The sequence below is a fragment of the Plasmodium gonderi genome (genome assembly GCF_002157705.1).
Source record: "Plasmodium gonderi DNA, contig: Chr08, whole genome shotgun sequence".
In the NCBI taxonomy this organism is placed as follows: domain Eukaryota; phylum Apicomplexa; class Aconoidasida; order Haemosporida; family Plasmodiidae; genus Plasmodium; species Plasmodium gonderi.
Window position 1 is genome coordinate 1,615,236 of NW_021628933.1, and position 27,335 is coordinate 1,642,570.

General features: G+C 30.8%; 5 protein-coding genes across 5 annotated transcripts; 4 read left to right on the top strand and 1 right to left on the bottom strand.

Annotated features, from left to right (window-relative positions):
* Positions 1-116: 116 nt before the first annotated feature.
* Positions 117-1,318, top strand: PGO_083270 (ubiquitin-conjugating enzyme E2; the record flags this gene model as incomplete). Its single annotated transcript, XM_028687549.1, has 3 exons — positions 117-125; positions 652-921; positions 1,178-1,318. 3 exons carry the CDS (start codon positions 117-119, stop codon positions 1,316-1,318), a joined length of 420 nt encoding a protein of 139 aa, XP_028543350.1.
* Positions 1,319-3,432: 2,114 nt separating this feature from the next.
* PGO_083280 (AP endonuclease (DNA-[apurinic or apyrimidinic site] lyase)) lies at positions 3,433-5,175 on the top strand (the record flags this gene model as incomplete). The annotated part of the gene is made up of 1 exon (XM_028687550.1): positions 3,433-5,175. The coding sequence occupies one exon, from the start codon at positions 3,433-3,435 to the stop codon at positions 5,173-5,175; it is 1,743 nt and encodes a 580-aa protein (XP_028543351.1).
* A 2,736-nt stretch (positions 5,176-7,911) lies between these two features.
* On the top strand, positions 7,912-19,689 carry PGO_083290 (hypothetical protein, conserved; the record flags this gene model as incomplete). The annotated part of the gene is made up of 1 exon (XM_028687551.1): positions 7,912-19,689. One exon carries the CDS (start codon positions 7,912-7,914, stop codon positions 19,687-19,689), a length of 11,778 nt encoding a protein of 3,925 aa, XP_028543352.1.
* Positions 19,690-20,615: 926 nt separating this feature from the next.
* Positions 20,616-21,609, bottom strand: PGO_083300 (hypothetical protein, conserved; the record flags this gene model as incomplete). The annotated part of the gene is made up of 3 exons (XM_028687552.1): positions 20,616-20,812; positions 20,994-21,065; positions 21,441-21,609. 3 exons carry the CDS (start codon positions 21,607-21,609, stop codon positions 20,616-20,618), a joined length of 438 nt encoding a protein of 145 aa, XP_028543353.1.
* Positions 21,610-24,188: 2,579 nt separating this feature from the next.
* On the top strand, positions 24,189-27,134 carry PGO_083310 (hypothetical protein, conserved; the record flags this gene model as incomplete). Its single annotated transcript, XM_028687553.1, has 3 exons — positions 24,189-26,413; positions 26,586-26,729; positions 26,900-27,134. The coding sequence occupies 3 exons, from the start codon at positions 24,189-24,191 to the stop codon at positions 27,132-27,134; spliced, it is 2,604 nt and encodes an 867-aa protein (XP_028543354.1).
* Positions 27,135-27,335: the final 201 nt, after the last annotated feature.

Below are 27,335 nucleotides of genomic sequence, written 5' to 3' on the forward strand. Positions count from 1 at the left end.
ATAACCTGACGTTGCTGTGAAAAAGAAAACAATAAACGAACGTATAAACAGAAAAGGAAATAGTGAACAAACGGATAAACAAATAAAAACATACTCTCCCTTTCCCCCTGATAAAAATGAGCGAGGTAAAATACTTACATATTGAGATCATGCCAATGAGAATGAATCGAACAGTATTATTCAATGCTTCCCCAGTGAGATGCTATATACACAAGCACACGCACAGACACCTCTATATCCATAGCACTCGTTTTTTTTGTTTTATTCGATTTTTCGCTCCCCTGTCAAGTGATTCAGGGAATGATCAAACTATGACTTATGTAACATTGGGAGAGGGTGTACCACCCTCCCCTGATATCAATGTGATTGTACCTCCCATCACGAAATTTCGCAAAAAAAAAAAAAAAAAAAAAAAAAAAAAAATTTTTATAAAATTTAAGGAAAAAAAAATAAAATAAATTTTTGTGGGAAGGGTAAAAGATGGAAAAAGTTATTAGTAAAAAAAGAAAAATATGAGAAAAAAAAAAAAAAAAAAAAAAAAAAAAAAAAAAAAAAAAAAAAAAAAGTATTCCATATTTCTTTGATTATGTTTTTTTTTTTTTTTTTTTTTTTTTTTCTCTTTTTTCTTTTTTCTTTTTAACCCGTGTTCAGGTGATTGTGCCAAGAAGTTTTCGATTGCTTGATGAATTGGAGAAGGGGCAAAAAGGAAATGTAAGCGAAGGTGTATCCTTTGGGTTAGAAAGTGCAGATGATATTACACTTTCGAATTGGTCATGTACCATTTTTGGTCAACCAGGAACAGTTTTTGAAAACAGAATTTATTCCCTGACCATATTTTGTGGTGACAATTATCCCGATGTACCACCGACTGTCAAATTTGACACGAAAATTGAAATGTCTTGCGTGGATACCGATGGACGTGTAAGTACCCAACCCTTGGGGAAAGAAAACGAGATTGGAAGATCAACCCTAATGAGAGACACAAATTGGGTGCACAACCTGACCCCCCTCACGCACACACACACACACACACATATATATATATATATATATATATATATATATATGCATGTTGCTTACCCCGTTTATTTACAAAAAAAAAATCCGAAAAATACAGCCAACATGAATAATTTTCCTTTTTATTTTTCACACAACTCATGAATCCCCAATCTTATAGGTCGTTAAAAACAATCTGCATATTCTTAAAAACTGGAACCGAAATTATACCATCGAAACAATTCTAATTTCCCTCAGACAGGAAATGCTGTCAAGTGTGAACAAAAGATTACCGCAACCCAATGAAGGAGAAATGTACTGAACAGTGCAATAATGTTTTTATTTTTCTATCAATGATGCAAATGAAGAAATAATAGGGCTTGGAATGAAAATGTGTGTAAGATGTTGCACATAAAAAATATTTTTACCTTTGTTGATCTTATCCATTTATTTTAATACCAATAAGGAATTACTAATTTGTTACAATGAGATGTCTGAATTTGTTTTTTTTTTTTTTTTTTTTTTTTTTTTTTTTCGCATAACACTTTTTTGCTCTTCGCTTCAAATTTCTACATTGCATTTTTTGTTCAAAACAGTTGTTTAGGCTTTATTTAACACATAACTTTAGAAAAAAAAAAAAAAAGAAACAATTTTTAAAATGAAATTTTTAAGTAAAAAATATATCCCCCTTTTTTCTTTTTTTTTTTTTTTTTTTTTTTTTTTTTTATAATCTCGAAATGGTATATTTATTTTATTGAAGTATACAATTTGTTCTTTTCTCACCAATGACCTTTTTGAATCATCACAAAAAGAGGTAGAAAGCTTAATCCATATATCACAAGCATATCGTTTACTATGAACATTAAATTTCGTATGGTGCTTGTGCGAAAGAAGTGTCATGTGTAAAACCACACATGTGCGAGCATAAAGCATGTGGATCCATGCGCGTTAAGATTGATAGTATCATCATTGGCATAATTACTTTCTTATCACTTTCTTTGTCACTTTTTTATCACTTTCTTATCACTTTCTTTGTCACTTTTTTATCACTTTCTTATCACTTTCATCCTCACTTTCATCATCACTTTCATCCTCACTTTCATCATCACTTTCATCCTCACTTTCATTATCACTTTCATCATCATCATAAACTTGTGCAATATCGCATCATAACGATGAGACACTCATCCCATTTTAGTACCAATGGTGAACTAGTGTGGAAGAATGTGTAAAATGCACACAAAATTACGTGAAACAATTTTTTTTTTTTTTTTTTTTTTTTTTTTTCTAAACCATAACGAATTCTGTCTCAGTTATAATCGTCTCTTACTGAATGATGATTAAAACATTTGCAACATATATGCATGGGATAATGTTATTTTTTATTATTTTTTTTTTTTTTTTTTAAAACGAAATTGTGAAAAGCTTGTATGGTGGGGTAATGTATGCACAATTGGCTAGACGTGTGACAAAATTGGTGTTTATGTTTTCTTTCTTTTTTAGAAATTTCTATACTCATCGTGATAGTTAGGGTGATAGTGAGCTGTTAAGAGGGGATTTGGGTTTAGTTGAAAATGATATCCTAGAAATTGCTAAACCGCCAAATTGTTAAACCGCCAAATTGTTAAACCGCCAAATTGCTAAATGTCCATGCTGTAAAATTGGCTGCTTGTTCGTGTTCCAGTTTGGACTCTTCACGCGGGCGCGAACAATTACAACTCCACATATTTTGCTAGCCAATCAAGATTATCCAAAAAGGGTATGTATCCCAAGGTTCACTGCAACCACAAAGTGCTTATTTATAAATATCCAAAGTAAAGAGATAGTAAAAATCGGGTGAAAAAATTATAGAGGTTAACTGAAACTAGGGACACACGGCAGATGAGCCTCTAAGTTTGGAAGAGCAAATAAAAAAGATAAAAAAATAAAATAAACAAATGGAGACATGAACAAATGGAGATATAAACAAGGGTTATATATAGAAGGGTTATATATAGAAGGGTTACATAAAAAAAGGGTACTTAAAAAAAGGTGATACAGTAACTGACCTCCTCATGTGAATTACGGCGAAATCAGGCGTGAAGCAAGATTAAAAAAATTCATGATACATTATGCACACGTGTATCCATACATCCATCCACACGTGCACACACATATATATATATGTATGCATGTGCATGTGTTTTAAAATTTTACAACCGCTCCTTCTTTTGCAAGTGGAAGTGGATATAAGGTTGATCAGGCGAGAGATCTTGAATCGGGATCGTCTAAACGGTTATACATATCTCTCTCGATAAAAAAGTAGTACTCAGTTTATAACACTTCCGATTTGTGAATTCCACTCCTAATGCCCCTCATAGTGACATTTCAACCACATCAGTCATCACATTCATTTCAATCTCAACTTTAGCAAACTTAACCTGTCAAATCCAGTTAATGCTACGAAGCAGTGCGAACATAATCACACGTTGTATGACAATTAAGATTCTTTCAAATCGATCGGATATTGCTAAGTTTGCAAAAAACAATTTGTGCGTGAAACATTTTAAGGTATCAAAAGTCTGTACAAGTCAGGTAAAAATGTTAGGAGAAATTCAATTAAATAAAAGGAAGCAGAATGAAGACAAGGAGTTCGAGGAGAATTATGAAAGAAATAAGAGAACTAAGTTGGTTCCCTCAGATGGGCTATCAGATGGAAAGGAACACGTGATTCTGAAAGGAGATGCCCATGATGGGAGCGGCCACACAAGCTGGGATAGAAGTGGTGACAAAAGTTGCAATATACAGTGTGTTCAGAAGGTGCAAACTGCGCAAATCAAGTCTGCCACGCTGATGGTGGTCAAGGAGAAGGAAGATCTAGATGTGAATAATGAGGAGGCAAACGCGACAAATGAAAAAGCAGGTACATCACTCATTAAATCAGAAATGGACGAACACATGAGAGATAAATACAAAGTGCAGGAAAATCCAGATGTGAAAGACACGAAGAGTGTAACACAAGTGCATAACGAAAGGGTTGAAGTGAAAGAAGAAGAAAAGGAGAATAAAATAAACAACAACAGCAGCAGCAACAATAACAGGAACAGGAACAATTGTAATTTAAATTTAAACGAAAATGGAGAATTTTTAAATGAAACTAAGGAAGAGATAAAAAGAATTGTTACATGGAATATGAATAGTATAACTGTTAGACACAAGAACAAGGAAAAATGGAATAATTTTATGAATTTTTTTCATAAAATTAATGCTGATGTGTGGTGTTTTCAAGAAGTGCGATTACCAGCACTTAACTTGTTGAACGGTAAAATTGAAAAGGATGATAAAAGAGATAGAAGTAAAGTAAAAAATACAGATCAGAAGAGCCAAATTGACTTTGAAATTATAGAGAATATTTTGAAAAAAGATTTTACAAATTATAATGCTTACTTTAGCTTAGCCAATATAAAATATAGTGGTCAATTGGTATTAATAAAAAAAAGCATACCTGTGAAATCAATTCGATATAATCTTTTTTTTGATAAAGATCCAAATATACATCATGATGAAGGAAGAGTTATATTGGTTGGGTTTTCAAACTTTTATCTGTTGAGTACATATACACCTAATAACGGATTCGATATGGTTAAATTTGAAAGAAGAAGATTATTTGATGTGCAATTAAAAGAGTTCGTTTCTGATTTGAAAAAAAAAAACCAAAATTTAATATGGACAGGTGATTTGAATATAGCACCTGAAGATATTGATTTGTCTCATCCTGCTGAATTCAGAAGAATGAAAAAGGGGAATGTACCAAAGGAGTTTATTGGTCAACCGGGATGTACAGATTTTGAGAGAAAAAATTTTAAAAATATTCTTTCTGCTGGTGATCTTATCGATTCGTATAGATATTTGGCCAACTTAAAAAAAAAAGCCGAAGAAGTAGATATTAAAAAAAATGGTACCCCAATTAATAACAACAAATCTTCTGGGAAGTCTACTATAAACGAAAATATATACACATGGCGATGTCCATTTCAAATTGGAAAATCATGTAACAAAGCTATGCGCATTGACCACTTCATCATTTCCAGAGACTTTATGCCAAAAGTAGAAAAGGTTGACATTCATGGGTATGGCGTCTTCCATAACAATTTCTACGGCTCCGACCACTGCCCCGTTATACTGCACCTACATCAATGATAGCGAAAATGTGCGGCAGTGAAAATGTATGGCAGTGAAAATGCAATGGTGTTGCATGGGTCGCTGTAGAGATCCGTATATATTTGGACCTCCATATATATTTAGACCTCCATGTGGGTGTTCTATGTACACACATAACGTATGAAGCTACGGTATTTACGAGCAACGGTTTACATTTCTGAATGAGTAAAGAAAAAAAAAAAAAAAAAAACAATCATTAATTTGCTGCTTGGGGACAACACTTATTTGGATATACTTGGTAAGATGAGCACTTGCATCGAATGAGATAGAGAACGGTATCCACGTGGTCACGTAGGAATTACGTATAGGTAATACACACACATAGATATTACATATATGTGTATGTATATGCACACATGGATTGAGAATTTATGATATTGCCATCACCCCCATTTGTAATCCTACGATATTATACATATCTTTGTTATTATGCAGTTTTGTATTTATGATAAACATTTTCATTGACCATATTGCGAAGTTTATTTTTTTTTTTTTCTCTCTTATTAATTTTTTTTTTTTTTTTTTTTTTTTTAAATTATTTTTTTTTTCCCCTTCCTATTTTCTCATCCAAATGAGTCCAGGGGGAAAAAGTAACAACTTTTTTTTCTGTTTCACATTTTTTTTTTTTTTTTTAAATATAAAAGGAAAAAAAAAAAAAAAAAAAAAAACATTTCTAAATGGAAAAGGTAAATTTGAAAAAAGGAAGTTATACCAAAAAAAACGGATAGTGTATGGTATGGATGGTAATAACAAGTTTTAAAGCTCAGATTTGCCCTTCAGCAGTTAACATTTCACTCCTCTTTGTTGGGGGAAAAAAAAAAAAAAAAAAAAAAAAGGAGAATGAGAATGAGAATGAGAATGAGAATAATGAGAGAAAGAGCTGATTCTCTGATACATGGGAGCTATGCAGGTGTGAAAAGTTTCCTTTATATCTGTGTATGTAAATACGTATATATATTATGTAAGTATGTATTTATAATATGCTTATACATATGTATGCATATATATGCACGTAAGAAGAAATACATGTAAAGGAGGGGAGGTGGAATAATATATTATATATATATACATGTATTGCTATTCACATATGAAAACTTGATTAAGCACGGGATGTTATACCCATACCCCGCTAAGAAAAAAAAGAAAAATAAAATAAATGGAACAAGAAAAAGCAACCTTTTTTTTTTTTTTTTTTCTCCACCGCACAGAAAATCCTAAAGCAAACGCACTTTTTTTTAACATCAACCCCCTTGGGATATCCCCACATTTTTAAGCAGCTGACAAAAGTGATGGATGAATATTTTAAAGCAACAAAAAATGTGAATAGTTGATGTGACAAAAACTGATCAAAGCGAAAAAAATTCGCATCCAGCGTTTAGCGGCAATTTCTGGATTGTATTACGAACTTAAAAAAAGAAAAAGGAAATGAAAAGAGGAAAAAAAAAAAGAGGAAGCAAAAAGAGAGGAAGCAAAAAGAGAGGAAGCAAAAAGAGAGGAAGCAAAAAGAGAGGAAGCAAAAAGAGAGGAAGCAAAAAGAGAGGAAGCGAAGGAAAAGGAAAAAAAAATAACCTTATCCATTTTTGCGTAATTGGGAGTTATACATATTTTTTTGTATGCAAAAACACACATGGTAGTACACCTTAACAATTTGCATGTTACATACATATATTTCTATGTATACTTATATTATTATGTTTTAATGCATGAGAAAATACAATCTGTGCATTTTACGCTTTTTTTTTTTTTTTTTATTTTTCATGCGTGTTCTTTTTTCTTTTTTTTTTTTTTTTTTTTTTTTTTTTTTTTTTTTTTTTTTTTTTTTTTTTTTTTTTTTTTTTTTTTTTTTTTTTTTTTTTTTTTTTTTTCTTTCCTTCCGTCCTTCCTTTCGTGTTCATAACATTTCACCCATTCTTTGGAAAACTTTTCTACTGCTACTTAGTTTATGAACCCAAGTCGAAAAAGTTATTTATTTATTATTTTATTTTTTTTCATACAGACTTGAATAAGAAATGCAAGTTCTGGGAGAAAAAATAAAATAAACGCGTATCATTTCCTTAGACGCAATGCACTTTTTATACATTTTCGTGAAGCACCACATCATTATACAATTTCATGAACTTCAAGAGGAGACATGAGACTGTGGTGGTGTCAAGGGTGTAGACCATTCAACATTTCTCTGAATTATGTGGCAGTAGATCTCTCCCACTCTGTAGGAGGACGTAGCGCATGGGACTAGTGCAGTTCTGCATGTGACGCAACATAAGCACATATATATATATATATACACACATATGCATATTTTTGGATGCACATTGTTCTATTCACAGCTGCAAGCTTATAGCATGTATTGACCTTGCGGCATTGGCCACTGTGCAGTGTCCACTGTTGAATCTTTTTTCGCTCACTTTTTCGCGCATCTGCTCTCTCCTTTTTTTTTCTCTCATTTTTCTCTCATTTTTCTCTCATTTTTCTCTCATTTTTCTTTCATTTCTCTCTCATTTTTCTCTCATTTTTCTCTCCTTTTTTCTCCCATATTGTACCCCTTTCGCATGAGGGGCAATGTCTTGAGGTCAACTGAGAGTTACACAAGTTTATGAAATTTCTGGACAAAACCAGAAGACCTTTGCATAAGTTGCACATTTGTCACACGTGGCATGAAAGACTGATGGGACACTGAAGATTTAAAAGGATTCAAAAAAGAAAAAGAAAAAGAAAATGATAAAAAAATCGGATGAGTCTAAACGAATATTGAGAAAAAAGCTGAACAATGATATAACGAACATTTTATTGTTATTTGAAAAGGTGCAGGAGTGGGCAGACCTTAGTAACATATTGCAGAAATTATATTTGACCATTGAGAAGTATGAAATGTTTGTAGATGTAGGATCTAAATTTTTATTATTTAGAAGATTATCTCAATGTTTGAACCCATTATTACCATCAGGAGTACATTCAAAAGCGTTAATAATATACTCAGTAATATTTAAAAAAGTAGAAAAGGAATTTTTTATAAATAACATACATATCTTATGCTCTGGAATATTTGAATTTATGTTACATTGTACAATAAATTTAAAAACAATTTATTTTAAAAATATTAAGAGCATTTTAAATTTAAGGGAACATGTATATATATTCGCATATGCCTTGTTACTTTCTCTTTTTAATGTAGTGGATAGTGATAATAATATTTTACTTTATATATATTCGATTAACAATTATATTGGAGAGAAAATATTCTTTAATAATATATGGTTATTATTACTAAGACATAATGAAATCAGAACTAATATTTTACATTTTTTAGAGACTTCCTTTAGTCCACAAATATATTTATTATCAAAAGATAGGATTAATATGCTTCTCCCGTTTAGAGATGATCTTGTTTTGTCCTCTATTATTTTTTGTCTAAATGATAAGAGTATACTGAATCAGCGAATCACGCTTAGTCTTTTAATTAACAATTTTCCACTATGTCAAGGCAGTGTTAGAAATCGAAAAAAATCAATTCATAGAACCAGAGATTCTGACAGTACAATGAAGAATGATTATAATTCAGGGAAAAGTGGCCAGAATTATGTCTCCAATGATGATGAAACAGATGATAGGGCGATTGTTAGTCTTCAGAACAATGTCATAGAATCCACGGTGAAAAGAACAGCATCCTATAACATGAGATATATGAACAATAGAAATGTTGATGAAGATGGTGGTGCTCATTATCATGATCGTGATCGTGATGCTGATGTTGTTGATGATAGAGATGTAAGCAAAATGGTGGAGTGTGGAAAGTCCACAGAAGATGTGATGATAAACCGTTTGCATGTTAACGAAGAGTATCAGCGTGGGAATTCCAAAAAGAGGTACTACCATTGTGACAGTAAAAATGATGATGAAGGAAATGTGAATTATAATAACGATATGTTAATAAATACACAGCACAACAATTTATATGTGGGAAAGGACAATCGTGTAATGAATCAGGGATCATGGGAAAATACTAATAATCATATGGGTGTGAGTTCATCAGTTTTATATTCTTATAAAGATGAGATGGAAGAAGAACCCTTTAAACATATGAGTAAGGAACATATAATAACATTTGAAAATTCGGATAAATTCCAGGATAAGAACGAAAAGATGTATGACAATACAAGTATCGGGTTTAATGATAATAATTCTGCACCAATTCAAAGTCACAAGAATGAAATTGATGGAGATTCTTCACGACCATACATGCATATGAACAATTACAACAATTTTGAAAGTAGTGATGTGGAAAGACATGCTCCTGCTTACCCAAAAAGTGACGCAAAAAAGGTTAGATATTATGATACGGACCGAGGGAATTACAAATTAGAAGAAGGAGGAGGAGGAGCAGCAGCAGCAGGGATGATAAACTCATCAATCGAATTAAGCACAGGAACAAATGGAATGAGACAAAATGAAGAAAGTGATGCAGCAGCAAGTTCTTGCATACTATTCAATGATGTGAGTAAAAAAATTATTGCACGAAATGTGATGTTTTTGTTACAAAAATCGGATATTGGTTTGAATAGAAGAATTTTTAAATATTTATATTTATACGAAAATAATGATGAGAAAAATTTAAAAGAAGGAGTAATAAACATGGATAATTACAAAATATTTTACTCGACCATTATAGATATTCTTGAAAATAAATTTCATGATAATTATATAAATGTTTCTGAAGTATTGTATATTCTTTTAAAAAAGTATGAATACACTAATGTAAATAAAAAAATTATGGAGAAGATATTTTTATTTTTATTAAATTTTTGTTATAAAAATAGAGGGGATAAAAGAATAAAAATATTTTTAAAAAACGTATTAATGTTAAATTTAATAAGTTATGAAAATATTATGAATATATTCATGTACACTTTTTATTTTTTAATGAACAATTTTGATAACTTGTTTAATCAGAATATGCATTTGTATATCAAGAAATATATGAACATTTTAAATATTATGACATTTTTTGTTGAATTTGTGAAGAGGATGAGTAAATATGTGTACATTTACTTTTTATTCACATTCAATGTCGCTACCTTGAAATTGATGAAACATCTAAATTTGATAATTATTTCAATTATTAAAAAGTATAGTCATGTAAAAGATCTCAATGAGAAGTTCTTTACCAATTCGAATGAGATTGTTTCTGGAAGACATACATCTCTTTATTACTTTTACTTTTTTGTCATGCATTACAATAATTATTACATGAACAAGTGCTTTATCCTTCTTGCCATGGATTCTACCTTTCGTGCAATTCTTCGAAAGTGGTCTGGTGACCTCTATGGAACTCATGAGCTGGGGGTGGAAGGGCAGCTCAATCGGGTTAATTGCTTGAGTCAATCCAATCATCTAAGTTCATCTAATCAAGTGAACTTATACAAGAACCTTGTTGTAGATGAAAAAAAGAACAAAATGCAGAAAATTGGAGAAGGGAGAACAAATGATCCAGGTGACGACTATTATGTACTGGAACGTAAAAAGAAATATGAACAATACAACAATGATCAGGAATTAAAAATAAGAATGGGAGATAATTCAATGAATCATATGAAACGGAAAATGAAAAAAAAGATGTTCGAAAGCTGCTTAAATGTTAGTAGTGGAGGTGGTGATAGCAGCACAATTAATAATTACAATATGAGACATATGATGAGAGAAGAACATGGTAAGAGAAATGAGACACCCAATGAGGGAAGTAGTTTAGTACAGTTGAACATAAATAATGTACACGCATTGAATGAAGAGATTAATAACAACAAAGGATCTTCAAGAATATTTAAAGGTGGTAGTAACAGTTATAAAGTGAAACTTGAAAACGATGGACGATTTTATACTATTCTGTTGAAGTATAAACGATTGTTAAGATTGAACTTAATAGATGCAATAGTTAAGAATAATGATTTTTATTTTTTCACAAATAGCTATGAATATGTAATTTTTCTATTTTACAATTATCACTTATTATTAGATGTGCAAAATTTGAATAAGAGTTGCTTCATGTTCTTGAGACATATTTTAAAGAATTGTACTTGTGAAAATAAGGAAAAATTTTATTTCTGGTGTGTTCTTTTTCTGAACATTATAAGGATCAATTTTAACAAATCTTTGTTGAAAAATTATAATGTCATGGATGAAGAAGACGGATTATACGGTGGAGAAGTAGTAGATAGAGGTGAAAAAATGTATTATAACAATAAGAAGGGAGGTATGATGAGAAGCAAAGGTGGGGAAGAAGATGATGAAAATGATGATGAAGAAGAAGAAGATGAAGAAGATGATGATGAAGAAGATGATGATGAAGAAGAAGATGATGATGAGGATGATGAAGAAGATGATGATGAGGAGGAGGAGGAGAAGGAAGACGACGACGAAGGAGAGAATGAAAAACTTGATAATAATCATCATGGAAGAAATATAAATCCTGTTGGGAGTCGAACAGGAAATACCATTGTGGAGCATCACAACAGTGACAGCAAAAATAGAACCTATGGTGGTACGAGAAAAAAAGGAGAAGAAGAAAATTCTGATAGTATACTCGAAATGAGACAAAGAAATAAGAAGCAGAAGAAGAAGGAGAAGAAGAAGAAGAAAAAAAAAAAAAAAAAGAAGGAAAAGAATAATGATCATATAGAGAGATTCAAGAAAGAACAGGAAGGAAAATTCAACGAATTGAAATATATAGATGAATTGAAAATGAAAAAGAAAAAGAGAAATAATACGTTTAATAATTATTTTGTGAAAAAAGAACAGGAATTACTTTTCAATAAAGCATTTGTCGAAAGTGTATTAGTGTATGGAAATAAGATTGTGAAGTGTATATTTTATTATATCAAAATATTGAGAAAGAATAAGAAATTTATAAAAATATTTTTCGATATAAATTATTTGTATTTTTTTTGTGATAATATGTATTGTCTAAAAATATTGAGGAATTCATTAAAAAGTAAAGATAATTACGAGTTAACAATAAATGTTAAAGTAATTTTGGAATTCATTCTTAATAATAAAAATAGTGAATATCATATTTTTCATTCAAATTTTTATAGCCTTACACATGATATTTTTAAGTTATACAATAGAAGAAATACTCTCATAAATTATTACATGATTAAGTATATAAAGAATAATAAGAAAAATCTAGCATACATTTTGGACAATATAATAATTAGTATGTTTGATTTAATTAGCGAAATTGAAGAAGGGCTGCTTATCAATGTTCATTATCAGATGGAACTTTACAACAACACAGGTAGACAGCAGAATGATTCGATGATGTTATTAAATAATCGCCATTGGTGTAGTAATGAAGAGGTTATACATGCAAGTGGTCACATGTCTGTCATGGAAAATTATGATAGCATGATAGGAGTTAAAACGGAAGCTTTGGCAATGGGTCACACGCCTGTGGGTAAAAATCTTGATCGGAAGGGAATTTCATACCAATATCACCAAATGAGTGCAGCTCACCAGATGAATGCAGCCCATCAAATGAGTGCATCCCATCAAATGAGTGCAGCCCATCAAATGAATAGAACTCATCAAACAATTCGTGGAACGAATGCGCAAAGCAACTATGAAAAATTTTTGAGGAAATTAAAGTGTAAATTTGATTATATAAACTTCTTCTTCATGAGTATTGAAAATTTTATGTTGTGGTTATACAGACATAGAGTGAGTAAGAGGATATATAACGCTAGAAGTAAAATGAATTTGACTAATTATGAGAAGAATATTCCTATCGTAATGTGTTATATATGCACAGACGGGAATATAAACTCCTCTTATTTTAGAAATTACCTCGATGTCTTCTTTATCTTGTTTCTCAAAATAATTTACATAAATGAAAATTTGGCTGACATTGGGACAAGTGCAGGTGTGAGTTGCCTGACCGCAGGTGCGTCTACAGGAAACATCGCGACCGCTGCAAATATGACCAGTGCAAATATGACCAGTGCAAATATGACCAGTGCAAATATGACCACTGCAAATATGACCGGTGCAAATATGACCACTGCAAATACTACCATCGCTGCCAATCGGACAAACAGAGATGACCTTTCTCGCACTGATAAAAGCTTCTTGATGAATGACAACGAGAAAGGAAAGATAAAGAGCACGAAAAACAGTAGTCTCTCTGCCAAGCAAAAAGAAAAAAATTCTTTGAAACAGAACATGTTACTGGAATTCAAAAGGGACATAATAAATCTGATTACACACATATTTTTTTACACATACAATTATAACAAGAAATTTGATTATATAAAAATTTTAAACAATTATTATAGACAAATTATTCACCACTTTTTATTTTTATACTTTTATTTTACTGTTAAAAAGTATTATATCTTACAAATTCAGCTTATAAATTTTATAAGAAACATTTTACCGATATATGAAAATAATACAGATAAAAATTTTTTTTCATGTGATGTATTAGATAATGATAAAACATTTAAAAAAATAATGAAGTATTCTAATTATGAAGAATTTATTTTGGCTAGTAAATATCATTATGAGTTAATAAATAGAAATAATCAGAATGTGAAAAATGATGTTTTTATCTTTAGTATTTTAAGAAAGAGTATGACCATTATATTTAATTTTAATGAACATGTCATATATAAAGAAGTTTTAAAAACAATTATTTATCTTATTGAAAATATTATTATTGAAAAGGATGTAAAGGCATACTACTTGACTGTTTTTTTTTTAGATTTGTTGTATATTATTAAATCAGAAACACAAAAAAAGAAAAAGAATATTTTTTTTATAATGAAATTTTGTCAATTTTTAACAGAAATTTTTAAATTAATTTATCGAGATGAAGTGAAAACGCAACTTAAATTTCAAAATAAATTTGATTTCGATAATGACATAACTATTGATGATATTGAAAACAGTCTTTGTGAAAATAAAATTTCTACTGCACCTTTTTGTTCTGTTTTTTCAATAAAGACGGATGATAAGTTTATGAACACTCAGCACAAAAATATATCCACACTCTTTTCTGTGATTTTCAATTTGTATGCATTCTTGAAGAAAAAATTGAAGATTTACTGTAAGAATAATAGAAGTCTCATGGCCCACGATGACAGAAACGCCCCTCTGACAAGTAGCGTTTATAATAATAGTAGCATGTATAACAATAATAGCAGCATGTACAACAATAACAGCAGCATGTACAACAATAACAGCAGCATGTACAACAATAATGGCAGCATGCATAATGAGAATAACAACGCTGCAGGAATATACACACCTTCTTCTGGAGGTGGTGATGCTCTTAGAACCCATGCATCTAATTATGTAAATCACGAAGGAACTCAAGTTTCTAACCTGTACAGGCAGGGAAATGATGTACATGCAGAAACAGCCAATTTGGTTGAACACATAGATGGAGGAACAGTACTAACTAATGAACTGATTCATGTAGAAGAAGCATTACGAATGAATGGTGCAGGTCTAATGGAGGAATCTGTTCTTGTAGAAGAGAACAGAATGATTGGTATTGAAGGAACATCTCGAGTGGCATCTCATGGTAATAATGCACATGGTCAGTATGTTGAAGGCGAGAAGGTAGATAGAAATTATGGACATAATGAAATACTAATTGGGAACGAGACAATGAGAGGAAACATACGCATGGAAAATGCTAATATTTGCAATGGAAAAATTGGGATAGAAAATGAACAGATGAATGAATTTCAACGCGTAAGTAGTGGCTACATGATGCAGCAGAATTATGGATTATCAAATGGTACTTTTGAGTTCCAAAAGATTGATCAAAGCATGAACCAAGGAAATCACTCCAATAATCACACCAATAATCTCTCCAATAATTATATAACTGTTGAGGGTGATATGATGATGACTTCAGAAATGAATGAAAAGCACATTTATCGTGAAAAGATGAACCAAGGAAATATGGAAACCAGGGGTGGTCATGTTGTGTACAATAAAATCAATGGAATGAATAACTCAATGGGTAGTAGTACCTACCCCAGTGCTTACTATTGCAATGTTGAATATGGAAATGAGCAAGTTCTGAATGATGGAATGGATTTTATCCACGTTGGCACAATGAGAGTTGGGAACCTGGGGAACATAAACAATTTAGAAAAAGATCTACATGCAGGAAGTCACCAGGAGTTCATGCAACAGATGAAAAACGGATCGTTTAATAACAACAACACGAATAATGGAACAGTTGCTGCGAATAATTCTGTCGCTAACCGGGTGAGCACGTGTAACAATAACAATAATAACAACTTTAGTAATAGCAATAATTTTATGATCCCATATGGAAATATGGAAAATGGAGATGGCTACATGGGTGGTGAGAAAGGGAACACAAAGGAAACGAGTTTAAACATTCACAAGGATATAAACACTTATATAAAAACGGATGAAAATGCACGTCTACGCTCAAAAAAAATTGATAATTCATTTCTGTATGGAGGAAAGTTAAAAAGCAATAATACACAAAATGATGGTCCGAAGAGGAACAAAAATATATTACTACTCAAGGTATGCTTAAGGAATATAATATCTATTAGCAAGCTCTTATATTTTGTGACAAGAAATGATTTTCTTTTTATTGAAAGCTTATACAGTATATTTAAAGAATACATTACCAAGAGGAGGGAATATGACAAGATGAAGAGCGACAATTTGGATAGGGATAAAGTTGGTGATAATGATGACAGTGCCTACAATGGTGATAATCGTCGAACTCGTCATAATCCTGACAATACTGATGGATATAGTACTAATAATAATGATGATTATAATGTCTATGATAATGAATATGGTAATGAATATGGTAATGACTATGGTAATGAATATGGTAATGATTATGATAATGAAAATATCGACAGTGACGATGACAGTAACAGCGGAAGTTACAACAATAGCAACAGTGACAGCTACAGTGACAATGGTGAGGATGACGACATATTTGTGTCCTTACATGAACATAAAAATAAATTTTTAAAGAGCATTATGAAGAAGGTGAAAATGGTGAACAATAGCCACCATGCTGGAGAGTATTATGACGAGGAAGAGGGAGAATTTTATTATGACGATAGAAATGAGGAAGATCATGATAATAGGAGTCATCAGGACAGTTACAATGATGATGAAATGGGTGATGAAGACGACGATTATAGTAACGAAGATGAAGAGAAAATAATACAAGAACATGTGGATAATTTTATCGATGATAAGAGAGAAATAGTGGGAGGAGTAACTGCTTTGGGAAGAAATATGTATAAAAAAAAGAGAAAAATAAGAAAGGAAAGAATACGAGAATATTTTAAGAGGGAAAAGAAATTGTTAAAAAAATTAAATTTTGTAAGCAGATTTAGTAAAAATTCAATGAAAAAAAGTATGATTGTTATGAACAAGTCAGGTGAATTGATAGAAAAAAAAAAATTATTTTTTTCGCTAACTTTGCTAACTGAATTTCACGATGATATATTGGTTAAAATATTGGAAGATTTATTAAATTATTATGAAAAATATAAAGCAAAAATTAATATAAACGAATTTATGTATTTCCTTTTCCATATTTATTTAAATATATGTACCTTAACAAAAAGAATAATAAATTGTTTCATTGATTTTATGTTTTCCCTTATCAAAAAAATAACTCAAACGTCACAAAATATTATGAGCAGTTTGTGGTTTTTGTACATATTATTCGTGATAGAAAATAATCATTTATACGTTTTCAACGACAAATTGCAGAAAAAAATTATCCTTGAGCAGATAAGTATATTGATACAAATATCTCTCTATAGCTATTATTCAAAAAATGTAAAAAATAATTATAACATCCAGACACCTTTGCCAAATTTTGTCTTACCCTTTAATATTCATTATGTTGTTCAGAATTATTTTAGAAATAATAATTTTTTTAAAAAAAAAAAAAAAAATGCAAAATCTTATTATATGAAAAATTTAAAATTGATAGAGAGAAATTTTAACATAAATGATTACTCTGAAGTAGCTGCTATCAATGCTTTATCATTTCTCCTATTATGTTTTTACCACATGGTCGTGAATATTGGTAGTAGTAGTAGTCTCCCTGACAGTGCAGGAAATGGACATAGTAGCACAAATGTTGGAACTCATAACAGCAGCAGTAACTATAACGCTGTGCAAAATGGATCCCATAGTAATAATTACACCAGTAACAATAATCATAATGGAAACAACAGGAGTGAAAATCAAATTAAAAGCTACATTTGCGAATCGTCCGTTAATCTATTTTATGAGAATTTCAACAAGTACCTATCATTGATATATAACAACAGTTTGCAGAATGTTTTTTTTCGATATTCGTTTCTTCTCATTATGAATTTCCTGATTGATTACAATTATAACTGTAAATATTATATAAAAAAAATAACTTTCGATTTGTATGCTTATATAACGAATGTGGACATAAGATGCATTAAAGCCTTGTCAAGTATTTTTAGAAAATTGAACGAAACAAATATTGATGAATTGTTGTTAGTTCCAACAAGCAGTATCTTTTCTCTCAAATTTAATATAATAAATTCCAGAATTAATTATATTAATAAATTATCTTTGATAATTTTAGCAGGGAATCGCAACTTTTATCTTTGCCATTTACCCAAAATTGCAGAAAATATTTCAGAATATCTTAAATTTTGTACCGATCTAAAATTGTATCGAGAAATACTAATTCTCATTTGCAGTATCATAATTAAGAATGATGAAAATGAAATTTATATCATCATACCTACCTTTATATCTTTAATTCTTCAAATATACCATGTGGAAAGAATAAAATACAAAATTGCAGTTGAGAATATCAAAACGGTGGACAAAGATGAAGACAATTATATTTATGATTTCAACTCTTATAACAACACCGACGTACTTTCTCTCTTAAAAACACTTCTCATCATTATTAACATCCTAGTCAAGCGTAATGTCAGCTTCATCAACTTTTATTCGTGGATTTTCTTCAAAGATATATCCATTAAGAGAAATTCTTTCTCCATGCACAAAGATATGGGTAATTATGCCACCAAAGTGCGTCCAGGAGGTACATTGGGAAATGTTTCCTCAGGTGTACACACAACATCGTTCAGAGAAAAAGGAACGAATAGACAAATTTCCATTACGGAAGAAAGCTTTTCTGCAAACCGACAAGATGGTGGCATGGACTACCCACGTTACAGTAGAAAAGAAAACACTAATATTAATAATACAGAATCTGTGCAGGTAGATAGCTTATATATTAGTAACCAGTTCGGGGATTCAAACCCGAGTGATAATATGGTAGTAGTACAAGGTGTTAACTTCAAAACTGATGAGGAAAAAGTCGCCCCCCAAAAAAATGTCCTAATTGATGGAAAAGATGAATATTTTTCGTCACCTAGTAGAGCAAGAGAAGACAAAATTGATAGTGATAAAAATGAAATAATCACAGTTCTGTTAAACGCTAATCAGGAAGAAGATAATTTTAATAAATCGAGCTCAATGTCAGGATTTCAAATTATGAAAATGAATAGTAGTGTCCAGAATAATGGAAAAACAGAAGAGGGGAAATTCGTTGCTTTTCTTGATATCATTGAAAGATTGTATACACCTACACACCAGTTAAAGAAAAGCAAATTGGGAAATGATTCGAACGATGCAGGCGATCCGAATGAAGCGAATCCCTTGAGTGGTGAGGAAAGTTCAAGAAATTTAAATTCCGGTGCTGCACAAGGAGTCATTAAAAATAACTGTCAAACGAATGGTCTGTCAGTGAAATTTGTCGATCAACTGAAAAACGAAAATGCACAAAGAGGACAATACAATAAACAGAATAGTCACGTGGATAATTTTAAAAAAGATTTATATTACTGTGATAATTACTTAAGTGAGTATATACTAAACACGAGAAATCATTTGTCTGGATATTCCTCGTGTGAAAATAATTTAAGTAGCTCTTCTGTGAATTCGATAAAGAGTAATTTTTCGAATAATTTCTCAAAAGATATTACTGGGATTTTATCAGATACATCTGATGATCAAGATGTTAGCAATAGCAGTTCCAATGATGTTAATAATTTTTTCCAGTTAATTCCGAATATGGAAAATGATGAAGAAATTTCTTCTGATGATATATACAACAAGGTCAATGAAAAGTGGAATCATGTACATTGTCTAACGAATTATGGCATGAATCAACTGCGTAAGAAAAAAAAAAAAAAAAAAAAAAAAATTTCCGTTCATTCAAGTCAGAATATACCTCTCATTTTGGTGTATCTTTCTAGAAAAATTAAATTAAATTTTTATAAATATTCAATGAAGAAACCAAGGGATGAAACCCTCATTTTGTTAAAAGAGTTGAACTCTGTTCACAATGATATTAATGATTTGTTTTTGGAAGTCGACTTGAGCCAAGTGCACTCAGACTTTATTATGAAGTAGGAGATATATATACATTTTACCCTCCATGTCATCATACCCGAGTGGGTAAGAGGAAGGGGGGGGGGGGGATTGAGGAATTTTTTTTTTTTTTTTAATTCTATTACTTATACATAACGATCGTTTCTGATGATTTACAATTGATTATTTTATTTATTTATTTATTTTTTTTTTTTTTTTTTTGTTTCAACCGTTGCATTATCCGTTTATAATATATAACTTCCTCCCTCCATATTTATTTTTTTTTCGGTTCGTTGAACTCCGAATGGGTACAATTCAACAATCTTGCGTAGTTTCCTTCATATTACCACCGATGAATATGCACTACCACTATTTCATCCACGTTTTAACACCGTTTTTTCTTTTTTTTTTTTTTTCTGACCGTCGTGACATATTCCATGCAGGGGTAAACAATTTATGACGCTTTTTGTCTCGTACCTTTTTCCGTAGAAAAAGAAGTACGCTAAAAAACTTGAAAAAAACTAAAAAATGCAGAGCTTTACTCTTTATCCTGTTTCATCCATTTATCATAGTATAAATAAGTTTATGCATGAAGGAAAAGTGGGGGGTGGGGGGGGGGGGGGTTGGGAAAAGACAAGACAAGGAAAAACATCATGCCATGACGTGTTATATGATACAAAAAAAAAAAAAAGAAAAAAAAAAAATTGGGATGGCATATAAATATGGATAAAAAAAAAGACCATAAAGTACCAATGGCCCATTTTGTGTGAAAGAGTTTTTTCTTTTTTTCCACTACAAAAGCTGTTGTTCTCTCTGTTGCGCAGAAATAATTTTCAAATTACATGGCCTGTTCAGGCGTTTTGGGGGGGGGGGGGGAATTATTTTGGCTAGCTTTGATTTATTATTATTTTTTTTTTTTTTTTTTTTTTTTTTTTTTTGGGAAATGGTTTTAATAAGTGGTACCGCCATTACTTATGCTTGCGGAAAATAGGGACGGATGGGTCAGTCCCTCCAATTTTATGTTTGTATGAATCGTAAACGTCTTTGAGATATTTCTTTTTAATAGTTTTAAAATTGTACACATAATTGTTGTTTTCCGCGAATTCGTTGGTTTGTTGTATGTGTGGCGTTATAACTGAAACTCCGCTGCGGAAATAAAAGTGACCTGTGAAGAATATGGAGAGGAAAGTCGCGGGAAGTTAGGCGTGGGAGTTGGATGTAGAAGTTGGAAGTGTGAATGCTGGGGGTAGAAGTTGTGTGTAAGCAGTTGATTAACTGATGGATATGTGTAAGAGAGGACAGGAGCCACAGCTATATATAAAAGTGAAATGACACACATGACATACCTGTTTTAATTTTAAAGGCATTTTCCTTATCTCCATTAATTAAATTTAGCATGGATTGTATTCTTTCAATGTCTATTCGGTGTGTGTGTATATAGGGGGTGGTGGAAATGGATTATTTATTAAAAGCTGGGCTTGAATTAGTGGAGGGAGAAACATATGTAAAAACACACAAGGGATGTTCGAAATGGTGTGTGTTCATCGGAGGTTATGCTAATTATTGTGATAGAATAACCCCGTAATTTGATAATTCCTGGGAGGGACAAATAAGTTCCTCCTTACACAGTTGTTGAGGGAAGCGGTAATTTTTGCACATTATTTTTTTTTTTTTTCGTTTCCTCTTTCGTTTTTCGTTTTCGTTTTCGTTTTCGTTTTCTTTTCCGTTTTCTCTTTCTCTTTCTCTTTATCTTTCTATTTCTTTCTTTCTTTTTTTTTTTTTTTTTTTCTTACTGTTGTAGTTATTCATAATATTTTTACGAATTTTATTTTTCATATAGTTCTCATAATGAAAGGAAGTTAAGTCATACATGAGCTGATTGATAAAACTTTGGTTTTTCCGAAATAGTTCGCTCAGCCTGTTTTTGCTGTAACAACCTTCTCTTTTAAATCTGAACGCCATCTTGTGTCATCGTCTGTTCTTAATTATATGCTCCTTGCCGTTTGCACCATCACAGACACAAAAAAGAAAAAAAAAAAAAAAAGTATGCAGCTTGGATATCACATAACATGGAACATGGGATAATGTATACGCATGTACATTATACTAATTCTATTATATTGTAAGCTTGTCAAAAAAGCAGTGTATGCAAAATTTCAAAACATTACACCTGTATATGTTTTGGTTCGAATGATTAATGGTAAGAATGGAGAGTGGATAATTTTTTTTTTTTTTTTTTTTTTTTTCATTCCATTATCAGGTTTTTAAAAATCACGAAATAAATAAGGGAACGGGGGTTGGGTAGGGAAAAAAAAAATGAAAAAGTAAAAGAAAATTTTGATTCCTTATGCATCAAAAAATAGGAGGTATTTATCAAGGACTATGCAACGCATTACATGTTTTTTAAATTATCATCCCTGAGGTGTCGCGCTGGTCATGGGATTCCGCGATGTAAAGATAAAATAAAAATGTAAGTAAAAATATCTCCATTTAAAAAAAACACGCCCCATAGGTGTAAAATGTAAGTATATATGTTAGATGAATGAGAATACACTCATCCATCCCTATATATATTTACATAAAATATGTTTATGTATAAATGAAAATATAGTTAACCAAAAAATTGTGTACCCTCCTATACATGGAGTAAATTCCATTCTAGAAAACTGGGTATTCGAGAATATGTTAAAAAATACATATTTATAATAATATGAAGAGTATATAGGTAAGAGGTAAAAGGCCAATACACCCCAACAACATCCTTAATGTATGGATGGATAGTGCATGTGGATGTGATAAATTTGGCCACAGTGCATATGTACAATATATATGTATCTATATATAGTACATTGAATTAATTTCGTATTTATTCGTCCTTCTCATGTTGGCACTAATTGTATGTGAGATATTGACAAATGTAATGACTCGTGCCCTTCCCCGTTGTCATTTATATAATGCAGCAGAAAAGCATATATAAATATCGTGCATGGGTAAAAAAAAAAAAAAAAGGGAGAGAGGATATCGGGAGTATGTTCCTGCATTGCATATAAATAACTATAAAATCTGAACCGTGATTCATAAAAAAATATAATTAACGAAAAGTGCTGCTAAACAAGGGCACATATATATGTACATATATACATATATTATATATGTTATTAATGTAGCATGCGATTTTTTACCAGGTGAGAAATAATTACATGAACACGCAGGGTTCATCAACCCCTACCAAAAGGGCTCCACACGATTGTGCAATGTTTGTTTTTTCTTACCATTCGTATTTTTTCCGGTCGGCTCTGGCACAAGATGGTATCTCTACTCCACGTCATCTTTTGACATTTTTTTTTTTTTTTTTTTTTTCCCTCACATAAACGGAGTTTTAGTAGAGGAAACAATTAAAGAAGAAAAAAAAAAAGAAAAAAAAAAAATATGCATACATATATATATTTATGCATGTATACATAAACATATAGAATATTTACATAAACATATACGAATATTTACATAAACATATACGAATATTTACATAAACATATACGAATATTTACATAAACATACGAATATTTACATAAACATATACGAATATTTACATAAACATATACGAATATTTACATAAACATATACGAATATTTACATAAACATATACGAATATTTACATTTATTTACGCATATTTGCATGTACATTTTTTCTGCTTGTTTAAACGTGTTAAATATATTTTATATTGGCTTAATATTGAGAAAAGTATGGAACTCTTAAAGGAAGATATCTTATTTTAAAAAGGAATGCCTACATGAGCATATGCTGAGCACGCATAGGTATGTATACATATATATATATATAATACATATATATACTTGTATATATGAACGTACGCTTATGAGAAATGCAAGTACTTTTACAAACGTGTACCCGCTGCGTAGCTTACTTGTTTATCAAGCAACGCCATACAAAATAAAAAAAGGGAAGGGAAAGGGGAGACCAAAACGGAAGAAGCGAAAGAGAAGAAGTTAACAAGAAGTTATACTGAAGAAGAAATTTACGTTTACACTTTAATATCTAAGCCTTTTTTTTTTTTTTTTTTTTTTTTTTTTTTTATCAGCTTTTACCATAAAAATTCCCCACATGTATATGCAAAATGTGCAGATGTATGTAAATTCTGTCACTATATATTATTCCGCAAATCTCTATGGCTGTATATATATACTTTTACGATGTAACGCATGTGCGTCTACTATTTTAACCTTACTGCCGATTCTGCTTAACTAGTTTTTTTTTTTTTTCTTTTTTTTTATACATGTGAAAAGGTGTTAGAGCCTTACACTTGATTCTGCATTTAAAAATCTTGTACACCGACATTCAGTTATATAGAAAAAAGAAAAATATATATATATATATATATGCACACATGAAACTATAAGAATACCTTAACATTTGAATATATATATATATTATATACGCCACATCATATCTCACATAGGAAGATATATATATATATATATATATTGTTCCTTAACGCATAAGCCCCTTTTTCATCTGAGAAATGGATTCTCACGGTAAGGCAAGTGTTTTGGGAATACATCAAACGAATGATGGGTTGAAGCCTGGTAAGGATGGAAATGAGGAGAAGGAGAATAATGCTGTTTACAGAAGTGCAAATTATGAAAATGAGAATGGTGAACATTACAATGGAGGAATGGAAGAATATTATCAGGGAGAGGAACAACACTATGATAAGAACTTCGAAGGGAACTCGAAGCATAACAAAACTGAAGAAGTAGAAAGAGGAGGAGATGGGGGAAATGGGGAATATGAGCTTGAAGGGAATAGCAAGAACAATTTGAACAGTGAGTTATTGCGTAATGTGTCAAATAAAAAGAAAAAAAATAAGTATGAAGGTATGTATAAAGGTAAAATGGAGAAGGAAAAAACAAATGTAGGAGAAAAGGAAAGCACACCATATTGCTCTTTTAATGATTATGAAGAGGCAGGAGGAGGTAGCCAAAATGGTGAAAATGGGGAAGTTCGAACGAATGAAAATGGATACAATCATCATCACAATCCAAATGATGAAAATAGAAACAATCGGGAGAGGTTTGATAGTATCGATGAAGAGAAAGGCGAAAAGGCATTGAATAAGGACAAGTTAAAGAAAATTGAGAAAAAGAAAAAAATGATGATGGAAAGAAGTAAGAAGAAAAAGAAAGAAAATGTAGATGATAAGAAATTTAGCGAAGTATATAATTCAATATATGAAAATTTAAAAAAAAAGAAAGGAAACAAAAAAAATAATGATAATAATTGTGATGATGATGAAAAAAATTACACAAATAAAAATGATTTTTACGAAATTAATTATGCTTCGTCCGATAATGTTAATTCCATTTCAAGTGTAGATGATGATTCATTATTTAATGATGATGTATTGAAAAAGTATATAATAGGACAAGTGTTAAATATAATGAGAACATCTTTTCATTGGGCCATTACATCGTTTTTATTATTTTCTCTGTTTGATCATTTCTCCATATTTTATGTATACAGATTAGTATCATTCTTGACACTGTTTTTTTTCACACCTATATCTATATATTTAGTAAAATCGAGAAGTATAAAATTTTTCTTAATTGCAACAAATACAGTGAGGTTAATAGTTTGGGGATTTTGTATTCCAGCATTATATACCATATATAGAGATGAAATAAAAAAGTATTATATTAATCGTTTTTATGAATTTCTGTTTGCACTTTTGCTTTTCATTGATAATATACAAGTAAATATATCGAACCTAATTGATATAGATAATAATGGAATTGATTTTTTGTCTAAAAAATATCATTTAAAAATTACAGAAAAATCGAAGAGGAAATTTCTTACACTTCATCAATTCTTTTTTGATGCATCTTTTATTGTTGTGAATCCACTCATTATATTTATTATGTACTTATTTAGTTGTTTTTTCAATGAAACATATCTAAGGGATGTATTCATTTATCTCTCTTCATTTATTTTTGCTGTAATTACAATATTATCTTTGGTAGTATATACTATGGGCTTGGAAGAAGCTGAGAAAAAACTTAAAAAAAATAATTCCAAACAGTATTCTACTTTTTATGAATCTCAAAACACAGCAGAAGAGAATAGCATAGAAGATGATGATGATGATGTTGATGGCATGTTGGAATCTGGTAATTATAACAAACATCTTCAGGGTGAAGGTAATAAAGATGGGAATGATAATGTGCATGAGAATAGAAATGGAAATGATCATAGGAATGAGAATGATAATGTACACCATCGAGACAATGAAAATGATTTCGAAAAATATTACGCAAGACATAATAACAAAGAAGAAAAGTACATAACTTATAACAACTATCCAAATATATATAATGATCAGACCAAAAAATATCTAACAGAACGATCGAACATCGACTATGAGAATTATGATGGGTTTGAACACATGTCTTTGAAGAATCAGTATAAGAAACAATTTTATGAATTTTATGATAATGTCATTCGAATCAAGAATGACAACATGTTACTCTTTTATGTTTGCTCCTTGTCTTATCTGAACAGTGTGGAAGATATTATGATTCTCATGCTCATTCCCTTGACATCTATATACGTATCGGAGTTTTTCTACATCAACAGTATTTTCTCTCAAATTCTCATCGCGGTTACATTGATATCTCTCACCAAATGTTTCGAGAATGTTTCCTACTATTCAAACAAGAAGAATATCATAGCTTTGAAGGATATTTTTATGTAAGTTATTGAGCCAAGGGGAGAGGTTGTGTATATGTCTTGGATAACAAACTGCAAGATCATACACACGTAAATAGTTAGTCGGTACATAGAATACATCATTTGCACGCGCACTTCTTTTTTTTATATTGCTCCACGTTCCACAACCCTTTTCCCCCATCTCCCTTTGCAGAGGAATAATCCTGTCTGGAGTATCTCTCCTGTTTTTCTTTTTTCCATTTTTGATGATAAACCACCTGAACATATACAGCTTTTTAGTTTTTTACATTTTCTGCTGTCTGTTCTACTTCTTCTTTTCGACCAATTTGAAAACAACGTAAGTTTCAGTTCTTTTGTCAAGTTGGGAGAGGAGAGCACACCCATGCTCGCTCTTGAATTGTGTCTTAATGATGCACTTTTGTATATGTACCTTATTTTTGTATTCACAACCACCCTGTAATACATATTCATCAATCCACTTTTTATATACATCCATTTACTTCGCAGATTATCCCTGAATTTGCAAAAGTATGTACGAGAATCCAAATCAGACATCTACAACTTCGTTGGATTATTCATGTCTTTTGTTAATCTGGTCTTTGTTATATTTACAGCTTTCTTCTTATCAATTTTAGATAATTTTGTTATTAACTATGTTATGATTTGTTTCTTTTTGATTGTACTCATGGGATTGTTATATGCATGGGGTAACGTCACGCTGAAGAAGGACAACAACAAGTAAGGTCTTATAATTTTTGGATATGGTTACACGGGAGCGGTACCTACAAAATGGAATGAAGATAATAGATATTATATATTTATTTATTTATTTTTTATTTTTTTCCCTGCTAAACGTTTTTGAATTACACTCATTTATGATATGGCTCCGTCATCACCTAATTAAGAAATTTTTTTTGTCCTTTTTATCCTTTTTGTCCATTTC